Source organism: Panthera leo, chromosome B3, assembly GCF_018350215.1.
Source record: "Panthera leo isolate Ple1 chromosome B3, P.leo_Ple1_pat1.1, whole genome shotgun sequence".
NCBI classification, from domain to species: domain Eukaryota; kingdom Metazoa; phylum Chordata; class Mammalia; order Carnivora; family Felidae; genus Panthera; species Panthera leo.
This window is the reverse complement of record NC_056684.1, coordinates 38648858-38665150: the sequence shown is the minus strand read 5'-3', so window position 1 is coordinate 38665150 and position 16293 is coordinate 38648858. Positions and strand designations below refer to the sequence as shown.

General features: G+C 40.9%; 1 protein-coding gene and 1 pseudogene across 2 annotated transcripts in view; one reads left to right on the top strand and one right to left on the bottom strand.

The window, feature by feature from the left end:
• The first annotated feature begins 190 nt into the window (after positions 1 to 190).
• The window catches only part of ZWILCH (zwilch kinetochore protein), a 36290-nt gene continuing 20187 nt past the window's right edge, over positions 191 to 16293 (top strand). The window contains exons 1-6 of one of the 2 annotated variants that reach the window (XM_042941647.1): positions 191 to 304; positions 3070 to 3121; positions 6971 to 7066; positions 10540 to 10658; positions 14270 to 14469; positions 15929 to 15999. In XM_042941647.1, the coding sequence (XP_042797581.1) occupies positions 252 to 304; positions 3070 to 3121; positions 6971 to 7066; positions 10540 to 10658; positions 14270 to 14469; positions 15929 to 15999 (591 nt within the window). In that variant the 5' untranslated portion in view covers positions 191 to 251. The remainder of the gene's footprint in view (positions 305 to 3069; positions 3122 to 6970; positions 7067 to 10539; positions 10659 to 14269; positions 14470 to 15928; positions 16000 to 16293) is intronic. The other variant, XM_042941646.1, reaches the window with a different exon arrangement.
• LOC122221328 lies at positions 3611 to 4124 on the bottom strand (annotated as a pseudogene).

Sequence of the window (16293 nt, the reverse complement as noted above, 5' to 3'; positions counted from 1 at the left end):
CCCCCCCCCCCCCCCCCCCCTCAGCCGCTGCAACTTATTTTAACTTTTTCTTACAGGAATGGAAAATTGTTGGCAGAGGAAAAACTGCGGTGTGCTCTAAAACAAAAGATTAACTTGGTGGACAAACGGGGCCTGTCGGGAGTGGGTGGGGTGTAAAAGTAGTCCCGGCGATGGGGTCATGACCCAGGACGTCAGCGTCCGGCGCGCAGTTCAGTTTGGCGGTTTCGGATCAGCAGTCGAATTGGGGCGTGATGTGGTCCCGAATGAACCGAGCCTCTGAGGAGTTTTACTCTCGTCTCCTGCAGTGAGTTGTAGCCTTTGCTGTTGCCTTGGGTGCGAGGACAGCACTTGTCTCTGGGCGTCATTTTCGACTCCGCCCCAATCCTCTTGCCCCTGCTTTAGGGATAAGCGCTCTGTCGCTTCTCAGTGGCGCCTACGTTACAGACTAAGGCAGCTTTCCTGGGGTCTTGGAGTTGGGGAATGGCCGGTTGGTTATCTGTTCGAGTGTGGGGTTGACCCTGAGGGGGCTTGCTTGTAGTCTCGTTTGGCGAAAACAAGTGTACGTTATCAATGGAGGTGGAAGGTGACAAGTTTTTCAAGAGGCCCTTTATTCGTTCTAATGCACAGAACTTAGGATATGTTAGAGGCACTTCTCAGAATACGGAAAACTAGATGTTGGCATCCTTCATCGGTTTAAAGCCTTTCTGGTGTGAAATGTATTTGTTCCGGTTCGTTACACGAGCTACAGTTATAATAACGTAATAGTGTGTTTTTGTTACATACCGTTATTTCATTGTGCTCTGAGACTTTATTATAGTGAATTGCTAGTACAAAAGGAGAGTCCATCTAGTTCTGCATCCAACTTTAAAGTCGAATCCGTAGTTCTCAAACTTGAACTTGCTTCAGAATCACCTGGAGATTTGTCAAAACACAGATGGCTGGGCCCCACCTCCAGGGTTTCTGATTTAGTAAATCTGGGTGGCGCCAAAGAATTTTCCTTTCTATCAAATCCCGGGTGAAACATGCTGCTGGCCTGACACCACAACTTTGAGAACCACTGATGTAATCTAACCTCCTATTTTCTAAATGCCATACTTTTTCATTATTCTGTAAAAAAAAAAATTTGGCTTTTTTAAAAAAAGTTTATTTATGTATTTATTTATTTTGAGAGTTAGAGAGAACGAGTGAAGGGCAGAGAGAGGAGGAGAGAGAATCCCAAGCAGGCTCTGCACCATCAGCACAGAGCCTGATGCTGGGCTGTATCTCACAAACCTTGAGATACGAACTTGACATGACTTGAGCTGAAACCAAGAGTTGGACACCCAGGCGCTCCTCATTATTTATCTTTATCGCTTTTCTTCTTCTTGCAAAAGTAGTAATGCTTGCCAATTTTTTGAACATTATAGAAAGAGCTCTAGGCTTTTTTTTTTTAACTAATAATGTCTTGAATGGTTTCCAGTATGACACCCTATAGATCTAGCTCATTGTTTTTAACTGCTGTATAATATTTCATTCTGTGCCTGTGTAATGCTTATTTAACCAGTCCCCCATTGATACTGTTTTATTTAGACCCTTTATAGTTCCCAATTATTTCATGGATGTTAGTCTTTTTTTCTACTTGTAAGCACAATATGCCTCTGTATCCAGTTGCCTACTGGAAATTTCCATGAGAACCTCAAACTCCATATTTGCAAAACTGAATTCATCTTTTCCCCACAACCTGACTTTTTTGCTCCTGAATTCTTGAATTCTTGAATTAATTAATTCTTGAATTAAGCCTATGAATTAAGAGCTCCTCAGATCCAAGATCGTCACTTCTCTTTTCCACCACCCTCCACCCCCATCCTGTCTAGTCAGTCACTTGGAGCACTTTGCCCTCTGTCTCTATTGCTTCTGTTCAGGCCATCGTCACTTCTTATTCGCAGCTGTTTTCCTGGCCTCCAAGTTTATACCCTCCATGTCATGGTCAGAAAGGTGTTTCCCATTTAAAATCTTGTAGTGAGTTCCTCTTGGCTTTCAGGATAAAGTTCTAGTGTTAGCAAAATGTCTTCCATTGTGCTACCACAGCACCCTGCATTCACCTCTGTCGGAGCACCCAGCACCCTGTGTTGTAACTGTTGGTTTACTCTTTAGACTTCAGTCAAGAGTATGAACCAGGGACTATGTTTTTTGTTTTTATATCCTGGACGTCTAAGAAGAGTTCTTGCCAAGATATACATGATTGTTGAATAATCAAATAACATCTCTCAGTGATACATAAAAGACAAAATATCTTTAAGAATAAATCAAAATCTCGTCCAAAATGGCAAAAGCCAATCATTCACAGGGCTGGTTCTCCTGTTTTTATTTCAGTAAGAGTAGATCAAATAATAAATGGTATCCTGAAACAATTCCGATGGGTTCTTTTAGGACTCCAAAGATTTATTCTCTTTCAGGGTATAGATCAGACTGATAGACGTTTTGGTATATTTAATGGTTTATAGTTAACATGCTTCGGGATGACTATTTTAAAACTTTCTTGAATGAAACCATAATTATTAAATGATATCTGAGAGTTCTGTGTTTACATTTTTATAGGGAATTGTTTAACATGAAATTTACTAAGTTTTTAGTGACAGCTCATAAAGAGAGGGAGAATAGATGTTTCTGTTTTAGCCATAGAAATCTAGGGCTGGGAACCTTAAGTAACTTTTCTGTGGTTACCCACTGATTCAGTGGCAGATCAGAATCCAGTGATTTTTTTTACTTCTTAAGTCAGGCTGTAAATTACATTTTAATAGTAACTGAGTATGTGTTTCAGAAGATAGGAGAGTAGAGCTGGGTAACCTGATCCTGCTGCCTCTGAGAAGGAGTTGTGAATAGTAGTCTATTAATCTCTACCACATTTCCTTTTTCTGTTCCTAACTTATACTCTTTTTCTGCTTTTTTCCCTCTTCCCAATCATGCATTAAGGCTGGTTTGTGTTTACTCTTCTCACTGGTGTCATGCAGGGATAAAGTGATGACAACTTCTGAATTTAAATGTCAGAATACTGTAGCTCTATTTTTTACATGTGGTTCTGCATTTCAGGGAGTTTGATGAAGAAAAGAAAGGAATCCATAAAGACCCATTTATCTATGAGGTATGAACAATTTATTTCGTCTTTAAACACAACTCATTAATCCTAACATTCTGTTTTCAAAAGTTGGGTTCATTGAAGGGAGGTTAGAGTAAATTCCACCCTCTTAGAGTACAGTTCTATGAGCTTTTACAAATGCATTCAGTCATATGGCCACTGACATAATCAATATCTAGAATATTTCTGTCACCTCCAAAAATCTCATGTCCCTTTGTCGTCATCCCTTTGTCTCTGGCCTTTTCCAGAGTGTCATATAAATAAGATCATACACTATGTAGTCTTTTTTATTTATTTATTTTTTTAGCGTTGTTTAGTTTTTATTTCATGATCATAAACTTTACTCTGCAATCCAGCTAGACTTGGAGGGGAGTAAGGAAAACGTGGAGCCCGTAGAACTGCAAGGAGAGCACAAAGATTATAGGAGATTTCGAGCAGATGGAGGTGAGGGGGTCCTCTCCCAAGCTACAAAAACAATGGTCTGGTAGTTAACATAAAACACAGATGAGATTCATTAGATTCGTCCACGGTCAGCAGTGGTGGTCTTCTTGCTGGTCTTGCCATTCCTGGACCCAAAGCGCTCTGTGGCTTCCACAATATTCATTCCCTCCTTCGCTTTGCCAAAGACCATGTGCTTGCCATCCAGCTACTCCATCTTGCCAGTGCAGATGAAAAGTTGGAAACCATTTGTGTTGGTCCAACATTTGCCATGGACAAGATGCCAGGACCTGTGAGTTTCAGGATGAAATTCTCATCATCAATTTCTCCCCATAGATGGACTTGCCACTAGTGCCGTCATGGCATGTGAAGTCACCACCCTGGCACGTAAATCCTGGAATAATTCTGTGAAAGCAGGAACCTTTATAACCAAATCCTTTCTCCCCAGTGCTCAGAGCATGAAAGTTTTCTGCCATTTTTGAAACTTTGCAAACAGCTGGAAGGAGATGCGGTCCAAGGACTCGTTGTCCATGGTGATGTCGAAGAAAACGGTGGAGTTGACCGTGGGTGGGCAGTGTGGTCAGCCCCGGGGTGGCAGCCTCTGTAAGGCCTATACACTGTGTAGTCTTCTGGGTCTGGTTTCTGTCAGTGAGTGGATGCATTTGAGATTCATCTTTGTTTTGTGTGTATCAGTAGTTCATTCCTTTTTATTGTTAAATACCACCTCACTGAGTGTGTGACAGTTACCCACTTACCAGTTGATAGACACTTGGATTGTTTCCAGTTTTTGATAGTTATAAATAAAGCTGCTATAAATATTCATGGATTTATTAAGCATCTAACATATGCCAAGTGTTCCTTAGGTAAAGTCCCCATAAAGTTTGATCCATAAAATAATTAGCGAACTAAAATTAATTGTATGCTAAAAGACAAATAAGCTGGAGATAGTCCTATAAGATAAAGGTTATTTACTCATATATATGAAATACATAAAAAACTCATAAAAATCAACAAGAAAAATGACAATCATGACAGAAGAATAGGCAAAGAACAAAAATAAGTAATTCCAGAAAGAAAAATACAAATAGCGTTGTTTCTTACTGTTTGAATTTTCATTAACCAAACCCAGGAACTAAGTATATCCGGGTAAATGTATTAATCCCACCTATCTGAGTTCTTGCTTGATGTGTGTGGTAGTTTCCTAGGGCTGCTGTAACCACAAATTGGTTTGCTTAAAACAGAAATTTATTCTATCGCAGTTCTGGAGACTACGACTCTGAAGTGGAGGTGTCAGAAGGGCCATGCTCCTACTGAAGGCTCCAGGAAGGGATCCTTTCTTGGCTCCTTCTGGTTTCTGGTGGTTTCCAACAGTCCTTGGAGTTTCTTGGCTTCTAGACACATTACTCTAATTTCTGCCTCTGTTAATACATAGTATTCCTGTGTGTGTCTATGTGTCTAAATCTTTCACGCCTTACAAGTACATCAGTCATTGGATTTAGGGCCCCCTAATCCAAATTAATCCTCAACTTGATTACATTTGCAGAAACTTTTTTTTTAAATGTTTATTTATTTTTGAGACACACAGACACACGCACGTGCGGCATGAGTTGGGGAGGGACAGAAGAGAGGGAGACAGAATCCGAAGCAGGCTGCAGGCTCTGAGCTGTCAGCACAGAGCTCTACATGGGGCTGGAACCCATGAACTGCGAGATCATGACCTGAGCCAAAGTTGCATGCATAACCAACTGAGCTACCCAGGTGCCTCATTAAAGACCCTCTTTCTAAAGAAGGTCACATTCAGGGGCGCCTGGGTGGCGTAGTCGGTTAAGCGTCCGACTTCAGCCAGGTCACGATCTCGCGGTCCGTGAGTTCGAGCCCCGCGTCGGGCTCTGGGCTGATGGCTCAGAGCCTGGAGCCTGTTTCCGATTCTGTGTCTCCCTCTCTCTCTCTGCCCCTCCCCCGTTCATGCTCTGTCTCTCTCTGTCCCAAAAATAAATTAAAAAAAAAAAAAAACAAACGTTGAAAAAAAAAAAAAATTAAAAAAAAAAAAAAAAAGAAGGTCACATTCAGAGGAACCAAGGGTTAGGACTTCCCCATGTCATTTGGGGTATATTCAATCCACAATGGGACTTGAAACTCAAGAACCTAGTAGATTAGAATAAACACATCATCCTTTGCTCTTTGAACTTGGTATCTAAATGCTTTCAGTATCCAAACTGAGAAATTAAACAGATTCAAATAATGAGACATATTTGTCATTAATAAGCATATGAAAGTTTTTGCTGTGAGATGATAAAAGTAAACAGTGAAAATACTCTGTTGTGGTAAGCGATTGGAATGCGAGTATGTGGGCATGGCATATTTGCAAGGCAATTTGAAAATATCGGTGTGATTCTGGTTACTTATCCTAAGAGAGGAATTCAAGGATGTTGATTATTAGCTGTTTATTATAGCACATAACTTAAAACTATCCAAATGTTGAAGAAAATGGAATTAGTTATATGATGGTAGAGCCAAAGAACGTTTAGTGGCACGACAAGAAGCTTATGATTTAGTCTGTTGTATTTTTTTAAGCAAAAGCCTATGTAGATATTTAAATACTGAATACATTTCTACTTAAGTAGATTAATTTATGTGTCTGCAAAAAGTTCTGGCAAGATATAGGCCAACCAGGCTAATTACAGTGATGATCATCTTAGCTAGTAGAATTATATGTGAGTTTTAAAAAATCTGTTAGCTTTTTTCAGATTTTTCTGCAATAAACATGTTTGCAATAGGAATGGAAAAATAAGCAGTTCCTATAAATTGATAAAAGTTCTAAACTCCAGGGGCGCCTGGGTGGCTCAGTCGGTTAAGCGGCCAACTTCAGCTCAGGTCATGATCTCGCGGTCCGTGAGTTCGAGCCCCGTGTTGGGCTCTGTACTGACAGCTCGGAGCCTGGAGCCTACTTGGGATTCTGTGTCTCCCTTTCTCTGACCCTCCCCTGTTCATGCTCTGTCTCTCCCTGTCTCAAAAATAAATAAAACGTTAAAAAAAAAAAGTTCTAAACTCCATAGTACAATCAGAAGAAAAGAGCATATTTAGTAAAGTACTAATTATATGGGACATGATTGTAAATATATTATGAGTGGAGGGAAAGAATGTCCATGTGATCCTAATCAAAAGAAGGCTCGACAAGGCAGGGTGCACTTTAGGTGAGACTTCAAGCATTTGTAGACGTGAACATAAGAGCTAGATTTATCTAAGCATGAAAAAACAACCTGGCAAAGAATAAATGAAATCTTATCTTTAGAACATTATGTTTTGTTCAAATTTTCTTTTTCAGTCACTTGTCTACAACTGGTCTTTACGTGTTTAAATTATTTGTACTAATATATGTGTGTATATATAACATTGCCTGACAACTTTTTTTAACAGACTGACGTTCAAGGGCAGTTGATCGGGAAAGGCCAACCAAACCCTTTGAAAAATATTCTAAATGAAAATGATATGATATTCATTGTAGAGAAATTGGTAAGTAGTGTTTGGGGTTTGTGCTTGTTTAATTCTTTTTTTTATTTTATTTTTAATAAATTTATTTAATAAATTAATTTTATTTTTAATAAGATTAAAAATTCGAGTGGGGCTCAAACTTACAACCCTGAGATCAAGAGTCACATGCTCCATCAACTGAGCCAGCCAGGAGCCCCTGTGCTAGTTGATAACTAACAGCCAAATTCAGTTTATTGGGAATAATCTCAGATGTGCCCATTTTTTTATCAGCATATTAGTGAAAGCAGATTCTAATTCTTTTAGGAATAGAATTTCTAAATTTCTCCTTTAGAAATACAATGAGAATTGCATAGGTAATTTAAAATTTTGTAGTAGCCTGATTTTTAAACAGTGAAATAGGGCCACCTAAGGGGCTCAGTTGCTTAAGTGTCTGACTTTGGCTCACGTCATGATCCCACAGTTTGTGGTTGGAGCCCCGCATCAGTGTGCTGCTAGCACAGAGACGACCTCAGAGCCTCTGTCCCCCTCTCGCTCTGCTCCTTCCCTGCTGGTTCTATCTCAAAATAAATAAACTAAAAAAAAGTGAAATTATCATATATTGTAAAATTGACCTTTTTTCTCTTTTGTCCACTTCTGTAAGTTTTAGCACATGTACAGATAGATTCTGGTAATTACCATCACAATCGGGGCACAAAATAGTTCCATCACCCTAAACAACTCTCACACTAACCCTTTAAAATCCTACTTTTTTCTAACCTCTACCCCCTGGCAACTGCTGATCTCTTTTCCCTTGGTGTAGTTTTGTCTTCTGTCACGAATGGAATCATACAGTTTGTAACATTTTGAGTTTGGCTTCTTTCACTCTGTATGCCTTTGAGATTAATCCAAGTTGTAAGTATATCAGTGGTTCATTTCTTGTAATTGCTGAGTATATTCTGTGGCTGTACCCCTGTTTATTTACCGAGTCACCTTTGAAGGACGTTTGGGCTGTTTTCAGTCCTCAGTGATCATGGATAGAGCTGCTATAATCATTTTTGTACAGCTTTTTGTGTGAGCATAAGTTTTTTCTTGATGCTAAATACTGAAGTGTGGAATTGTCTGAAATTAAGTTTAATAATGCTTTTTATTTACTCCTGTATATTTAATAATATTTCAATGCCTAGTTAAGATAAAAATCTTTGAGATATTTTGAGTTTTTTTTTTAATGTTTATTTATTTTTGAGAGAGTCGGAGCATGAGCAGGGGAGGGGCAGAGAGAGAGAGAGAGAGACAGAGCACAAACAGGGGAGGGGTAGAGAGAGACGGAGACACAGAATCTGAAGCAGGCTTCATGCTCTGAGCTGTCAGCACAGAGCCCGACTTGGGGCTCGAACCCATGAACTGTGAGATTATGACCTGAGCTGAAGTTGGACGCTTAACCGACTGAGCCACCCAGGCTTCCTGAGTTGTTTGTTTGTTTGTTTGTTTTTTCCATACTGCATCTTCAAAACCTGGTGTGTATTTTACACTTATATCTTCATTTGGTCTGGCCGTGTTGCCATTACTCAATAGCCACATGTGGCTAGTGGCTGTCGTACTGAACAGCACAGTGTATGTAGGTATTACTCACGAAGTTCTACTTTAATTTTTGTTTATTAAATGTAACAGAGAAAACTTCTTATCTTTTGCATCACTTTATAATTCCAACCTTAAACCTTTGTGTTTTAGTTACGGTAATTATTTTGGCAGAGCAGTTATAGTAATTTTTATTAAGTGGTGATAATGTTGTTATGCTACACAGTTGCTTTGGGGCCAGAACCCATTCCTTTGACTACATGGTTTTCTGAAGCGGATTGGAACAGACTCTAATGGGGGAAGGTGGAAGTACTTTTTTTTTTTTCTTTTTTAAAATTTTTTTTTAAGTTTAGTTTTTGAGAAAGAGTACGCACAAGCGGGGCAGGGGCAGAGAGAGAGGGAGAGAGGGAATCCCAAGCAGGCTCCACATTGTCAGTGCAGAGCCTGACGTGGGGCTCAAACCCACAAACCGTGAGATCATGACTTGAGCTGAAACCATGAGTCAGACACTTAACTGACTGAGCCACCCAGCTGCCCCAAAAAGTGGATGTACTTTTAGAAGGAACACCTCTGCTCTAGGACCCTCATGTTGTCTGGATGGGCATTATGGCAAATGAACAGGGAGCTTTTTATTTTAATGCATACAAAAACTCCTTTTGAAGAGGGGGGTAACTTATTTGTCTGTTATATTAATAAAATGGTGTCATTACTGCTTATCTATGGTAGACAGATGTTTGGAAAATAATTATAGGTGGATTAAATGGTTGAGTTTAGACTTTTGCTCTGGGGAGAAGGGAAAATGTATATAGAGCAAAAGTGGAATAAACAAAGACGGTCAGATGAAGGTGAGTTACCTAGGAAAAGATAAGGATGAGCCAAGGGGGATGTGGAGATCTGGGTTAGGAGACTAGTGGGGATGCAGCTTGCAGTTGGGAGAAGGTTCCTGGAATTCATTGGGACCCTGGCATTTTTGGATGAGGAACAATTAAAAAGACTATTGTCTCTGCAAAGATTGGTAGTGCTTAAGGCACAAATTTTAAGTAGATGAGTATTAGAAAAAAAAATAATATTTTGGGTACCACCAGTTCTAGGTACTATTTAGAGAGCTGGGCCTGGAAGGGAAAGAGGTCTGCAGTCTGGCAAAAGAAGTTCAAAGTCGAGGAAATACTCAGATCTGATACCTGTTAAGTGGGCAGAGGATTTACTGCCCAAAGAGCTTCAGGGATAAGAACCTGAGTTTTGAAGTCAGACTGCCTAGATTCAAAGGTTGCCTTTGCCACTCACTGGCTGTTATTTTAGGTGAGTTATTTAGCCATTTGCTACCTCAGTTTTCCCATCTAAAAACAGGGTTGTTAATAAGTATCTATTTCAGGGTTTTTATGAAAAGTAAAAGAAAACTGAGAACAGTAGTTGGTATATTGTAATGCTCAGGAAATGTTAACTCTTGTGCTTATTGTTTTTATTGGCAAGGCTGAGCTGTTTACTTAAATGTGTAGATGTTAGAAACATAGATTTATTTCAGAACCCTGTAACACAAATGAGAGCTGCTAATCCTAAGAGGAGCAGATTTGAGGAGTAAGGGCTGTGGACCTTTGAGTTTGGGGAGTGTGAAATTGAGAGTCTCCCATGGGTTTCCCCATGGGGTGCTTTGTCTTTCATTCATCTTTTTATATGTGTCCGAGCACTTCCTTTTCTAATGGCATCAGATGCTTCTGCTGTCAGTAGCAACTTACATCATTATCTTTTTATAGAGCAGTTGAAATGCTTGTAATGGCAAAATTTATTGCTACCAGACTGCTTTGTAGCTATGCTTCTTGGCATAACCCAATCATTTGTGCTTAAGGGTTTAGAAACCAGTACGTTGTGTTCTAGCATAGTAAAGAACTGACTGGTGAGTGTTCTTTTACCTGGCTAAATAATTAAAAAAAATATTTCTAAAGCCTTTAGAGAAGGAAGAAACAAGTCATGTTGAAGAACTACAGTCTGAAGAAACTGCTATTTCTGATTTCTCTACTGGGGAGAATGTTGGACCACTTGCTTTACCAGTTGGGAGAGCAAGGTAAGTTTTTCTTAGTGTCAGCTGGGAGGAGGGCTGGAGGCTGGGATTTAAAGTGTTCTTACAAACATTGCAGAAAAAAAAAGTCTATATCTAATCCAGATCCCTCCTCCTCCCTCTCCGTCTCCCTCTCCGTCTCCCTCTCCGTCTCCCTCTCCGTCTCCCTCTCCGTCTCCCTCTCCGTCTCCCTCTCCGTCTCCCTCTCCCTCTCCCTCTCCGTCTCCCTCTCCGTCTCCCTCTCCCTCTCCCTCTCCCTCTCCCTCTCCCTCTCCCTCTCCCTCCCCTCTCCCTCTCCCTCCCCTCTCCCTCTCCCTCTCCCTCTAGAGGTGTATACCCAACTCTGCATGGATAGCTTTAGTTGAGTATCTCATAGGTATCCCAAGCGTGACCAAGAAGACTGTGTTGTCATCCACTTCTTCACTCCCATATACCGTTTATTGTTGTTGTTTCTCAATTTCTTTGTATTTGGTACCCCTACAGTCTTTTTTCCTTGCTGCTGCCAGAGTGATTTTTTTTTTAATTCTTTTTGATGTTTATTTTTTTTTGAGAGAGGCAGAGTGTGAGCGGGGCGGGGGGGGGGTGGGGTGGGCAGAGAAAGAGAGGGAGACACAGAATTTGAAACAGGCTCCAGGCTCTGAGCTGTCAGACATGGGTCCTGAACCCACGGACCGTGAGATCGTGACCTGAGCCGAAGCTGGACGCTTAATCGACTGAGCCACCCAGGCGCCCCCAGAGTGATCTCTATAAATCCCTGAAGGCCTGATCATGTTGTTTCCTAGCTTAAAAATCCTTCAGTGGTTCTCCTTGCCTCATGATGAGATCCAGATTTCTTATGAATAGAAGCCTTCATTGTCTAGTCCGGTGGCCCTCTTCCTGGCTGCCATATTCAGTGGGCATTTGGAAATATGCAGGGGCACTTTTTGGTTGTTACAGTGACTAAGGCGAGCAATTGGCCTGGGCAATGTTCAGTAAACGTCCTGCAGTGCATGGGGTTCTCCTGCACAAGGAGGAATCCTCCCACCCAGATGCCAGTAGTACCCCTGCTACCCCTGTCTGCCTTGCCAGCCTCACTTTCTGCCTCCCCACTGTGCAGCTCTCCCTGGCTGGCCTCTCTCACCTCCAGAACCAAAGTGTTTGCCAGGAAGGAGTTCTGGAGGATAGAGTCATGTAAATAATAACATTAGACAGTAAGGACTATAACAATATTCACAAAGTGACTCTTTTTCATGGTGGTTTTTTGTTTTGCTATGTTAAAGCTTTTAACATTTTTATGTGGTTAAATCGATCAGTCCTTTATGGCTTCTGGATTTTAAGTCATATTTGGCCTTTTTTCTCTTCTCCCCCCTACAACTTAAACATTATTTATTTGTATTGTTTTTGTTTATCTGGTGTTTGTTTGGATTTATCCATATGCTTATCATTGCTTTGCTTTGCATTACAGACCTTCCTTTTGGAATTACTGTATTTGCTTTTTGAAGTACAGTCCCTTAGAAATTCCATTGTTGAACATCTGTTGGTAATAAATTAAGCTTTCATCTCTTTGAAAATTTTAAGCCATGTTTTTTGGTACCTTTTAATTTTGATACACTTTCAAATTTAGAGAAATGTTGAAAGAGTAGCGCAGGAGCTTCTCTATACCCTTAACTCCGATTCACCAGTTATTTACACTTTGCTGCATCCGCTTTGTCTTTCTCTCTCTTATTCCACCTCCTATTCTTCCCCCACTCTGCCACCTTTACAAGGTACTCATATCACCCACACACATTTTTAAAAACATTTATTTTGAGAGAGAGAGAGCGTGTGCCTGCGTCAGCGGGGGAGGAGCAGAGAGAAGGGGAGAGAGAATCCCGCACTGTCAGCACAGAGCCAGACTTGGACTCGATCTCACGAAACTGTGAGCTCATGACCTGAGCCAGAATCAAAAGTCAGACGCTTGACTGACTGAGCCACCCAGGCACCCCTATCTATAGTGAAGTATTTAGAGGTAAAGGAACACTGTCTCCAACATACTGTCGATATTTCATTAAAAAATGTGTGTGGGGGCGCCTGGGTGGCTCAGTCAGTTAAGTGTCTGTCTCTTGATTTTGGCTCAGATCGTGATCTCATGAGTTGGTGAGATTGAGTCCCGAGTCAGGTTCTGTGGGATTCTCTCTCCCTCTCTCTGCCCCTCCCCTGCTTGTGCATGTGTTTCTTCTTTCTCTTTCTCTCTCTCTCAAAATAAACTTTTAAATAAATAAATACTTCACTAGGTATTTGCTAACAACAATTATATTCTCTTATGTAACCACAGAACAATGATCAAAATCTGGAAGTTTAACACTGTTAGGGTGCTGTTACCTAATTCACAGTCTATTCAATTTTCCTTAAGTGTTCAGTGACCAATGACCTCAAGCATCTTTTCATGTGCTGATTGACTCCTAAAGCCCCAGCTTTATTGAGGTGTAATTAACATAGCCTACCTATTTCGTCTATTTCTTTTGTTTAATCTCACAGCCTGCTTTCACTCCTACTGAACCTCTACCCTTACCAAATTGGATTCCCCATTGGTAGAAGTTATGATCCTGTCACATTCTTGTCACTTCCTGCTGTGTGCATCTTGATCTGCCTGGTGTTCCCTTCTCCCACTTTTTCACTGGGTGAATTGTTTATGTATTTTGCCACTTAATTTCCGGGTTTTTGTTTCTGGGATACTGGGGTATTGGAATTTATAATCAGAAACATATCTGGTCTTTGTCCACGGTTCCTGGCAAGGAGTCCCTAAAGCCCTTGTAATTTCTTAAGTGGGGAGAAAGAGAGGTGTCTTCTGTGATGTTAATGAGATGGCTTTTGGAAAGTCCCTAAGTAACTGGTTTGGGGGTTGCTAGGGGAACCAACCCAGTGATTTTGAGGGTTAGAACATTTAGCCCCACCCCTACCTTCAGGGAAGGGAGAAAGGCTGGAGGTTGAGTTCAGTCACCAGTGGCTGGTGATTGATTAGTTCATGTCTGTATGATGAAGGCTCCATAAAAACCCAAAAGGAGAGTGTGTGGTGAGCCTCTGGGTTGGTGAACAGGTAGAGATTTGGGGAGAGTGGCTCACTGAGAGAGGGCATGGGCTCTCCACACCTTTCCGCATACCTTGCCCTGTGCCTCTCCCATCTGTCTGCTCCTGAGCTCTATCCTTTTATAATAAACCAGTGATCTAGCAAGTAAAATGTTTTTCTGAGTTCTGTGAGCTGCTCTAGCAAATTAATCGAGCCCAAAGAGGAGGTTGTTAGAACGTCTGGTTCACAGCTGGCCCTTCAGAAGCACAGGTGTCAACCTGGACTTGCATTTGGCATCTAAAAGTAGGGGGTGGAGCCAGTCTTGTAGAACTGAGCCTTAATCTGTGGGATCTGATGCTGTCTCTGGGTAGATAGTGTCAGAATTGAGTTGAATTGTAGGATACCTGGCTGGTGTTAGAATTACTTGGTATGAGGAAAACTCCCACATAATACAGTTGTTGCAGAATCCTGGTGATCAGAAGTAGGATCAGTGTCACAATTGTAGATACCCTTCGTAGTATCTTTGAAAAAGAAAAGTTGACTGGTTGGCAGTCACTATTTATAATTTATTCTTTGTACTCTTGTTTTCAAGGCAGTTAATTGGACTTTACACTATGGCTCACAATCCTAATATGACCCACTTGAAGACTAATCATCCAGTTACTGCCCTTCCTGCCCTGTGGGTGAGGTGTGACAGTTCAGATCCTGAAGGGACCTGTTGGCTGGGAGCTGAGCTTGTCACCACAAATGACAACATTACAGGAATTGTCTTATATACGGTCAGTTGTAAAGGTGAGAGCTCACTCTTCTTACTTTTGTGGGGGTGTGAGTATTTATTTGTGTCCTTATTGTGCTGTGATTTGTACTGAAAACTGAAATTGTTAAGAGGGGAAGTGCACACGATGGAACTTGTCAACCACCATGGACCTACTCTGGTGTGTAACTTGGGGCATACAGGAGATACTCCAGAAACAGATCTCCAAAACTCTGAACAGAAGTTTATGGTTTTGTTTACTAGTTTTATTTGGGTTTCATTTGATTTATATGTGTGTATTTTTGGGAATTTTCATTGGAAGATAAAAAAAATTGAATGTAATGACAATATAATTCCGATCTCATAGTAGATGTTTAATTATACTTTTGGTAGAAGCATTGTTACTGAACCCTAAAATCAGATTTGTGTGTTCACTCTGCAGTAAACCTAATCCCTGAGTCACTGGGTTTGAGGCTGAGAAAGTTTTATTCTCAGAAGGGCAGCCCATTGAGAGGGCTGGGGAGTAATCCCCAAACTGCCTTCCTGACTGAGATTAGAGCAAGTTTTTTATAATCATAGGAGTTGAGATCGCATACTTACTGAGGAAAAGGATGGGGGAAGCTTGTGACTATGCTTGGGGAAAGATGGAGCGTGCACATTGAGCAAACGTATGTAATGTCTATCCCACGTTCCCTTTGGAGTGGAGATTAACCCCAGAACAAGGCATGATTCAGTCACTGATGCCAGGAGGTTATCTTAGGACAAGGAGAAGAAGCTATGGGTATGCTTCAAGAGCCTGTACAAATTGGATAATGGCGTCTGGGGCTCGTTACCTTGGGTAAGGGGTACAGAGCCTTGCTTTTTCATTGGCTGGAGCCGTTTCCGTTGACCCCGAGTCCAGGTTTCTAAAGAGACATCTAGTAGATTTATTGGTGGGATCTGAAAAGACACAATAGCTGATTAGAGAGAAACAGGTCTCTGAAAAACAAGCTTTAAATTTTCTGCTGTTTCAACTTCATTTACTGTATGGGGCATGGTTTCAGTATTGGCCTTTACTCCACTTTTCTTCCCCCTCCCTTTTTTTAAATATTTATTTATTTATTTAGAGAGAGAAGATCGTGCGCACAAGTGGGGGACAGGTGGGCAGAGAGAGAGAGGGAGAGAGAATCCCAAGCAGGCTTCCTGCTGTCAGCATAGAGCCCAACTTGACTCGGGGCTCCATTTCACGAACTGGACCATGAGATCATGACCTGAGCCAAAATCGAGTTGGATGCTTAACCGACAGAGCCACGCAGGCACCCCCCCCCCCGCCCCCCCCCATCGCCGGCAACTTTCCTCCTTCTGTCAACATTTCATCTGAGGATTTATTTAATTTTAACAATTACTAGTGTTAGGTTGTGGTGCCCTTAGAATTTGAGGGATCCTAGTTTTTTTTAGCTCTAACCATAGAATTTTGAATTGTACCTTTAAAATGATGTTTCCTTTTATGTCTTATAGCTGATAAAAATTATTCTGTAAATCTTGAAGACCTAAAAAGTTCACATAAGAAAAGACATCACTTGTCTACTGTAAGTATTTCTCTTCTGCTCACGTTATTTTCTTCAAACTGTTATGGATGTGCCTCCCTTGTTTAATGCTTTTTTCACTCCTAATAGGACTAGATGTGTTTTTTTTTTATAGTATCAAAATGTTTGTGTTTATTTTCATATTGGCTAGTGACTAAAAGTAGATGCCTTCTTGCTTTTTAGCCAGTCTCTGATGAAAAAGAATGGTTTTATTTTTCCATTTGGGATAAAATTGTAGTGCTTTTTCTTTTGCTGGGAAAAGAACCAAGGTAGTTTTGATAATGGGCCTCTGGCCAT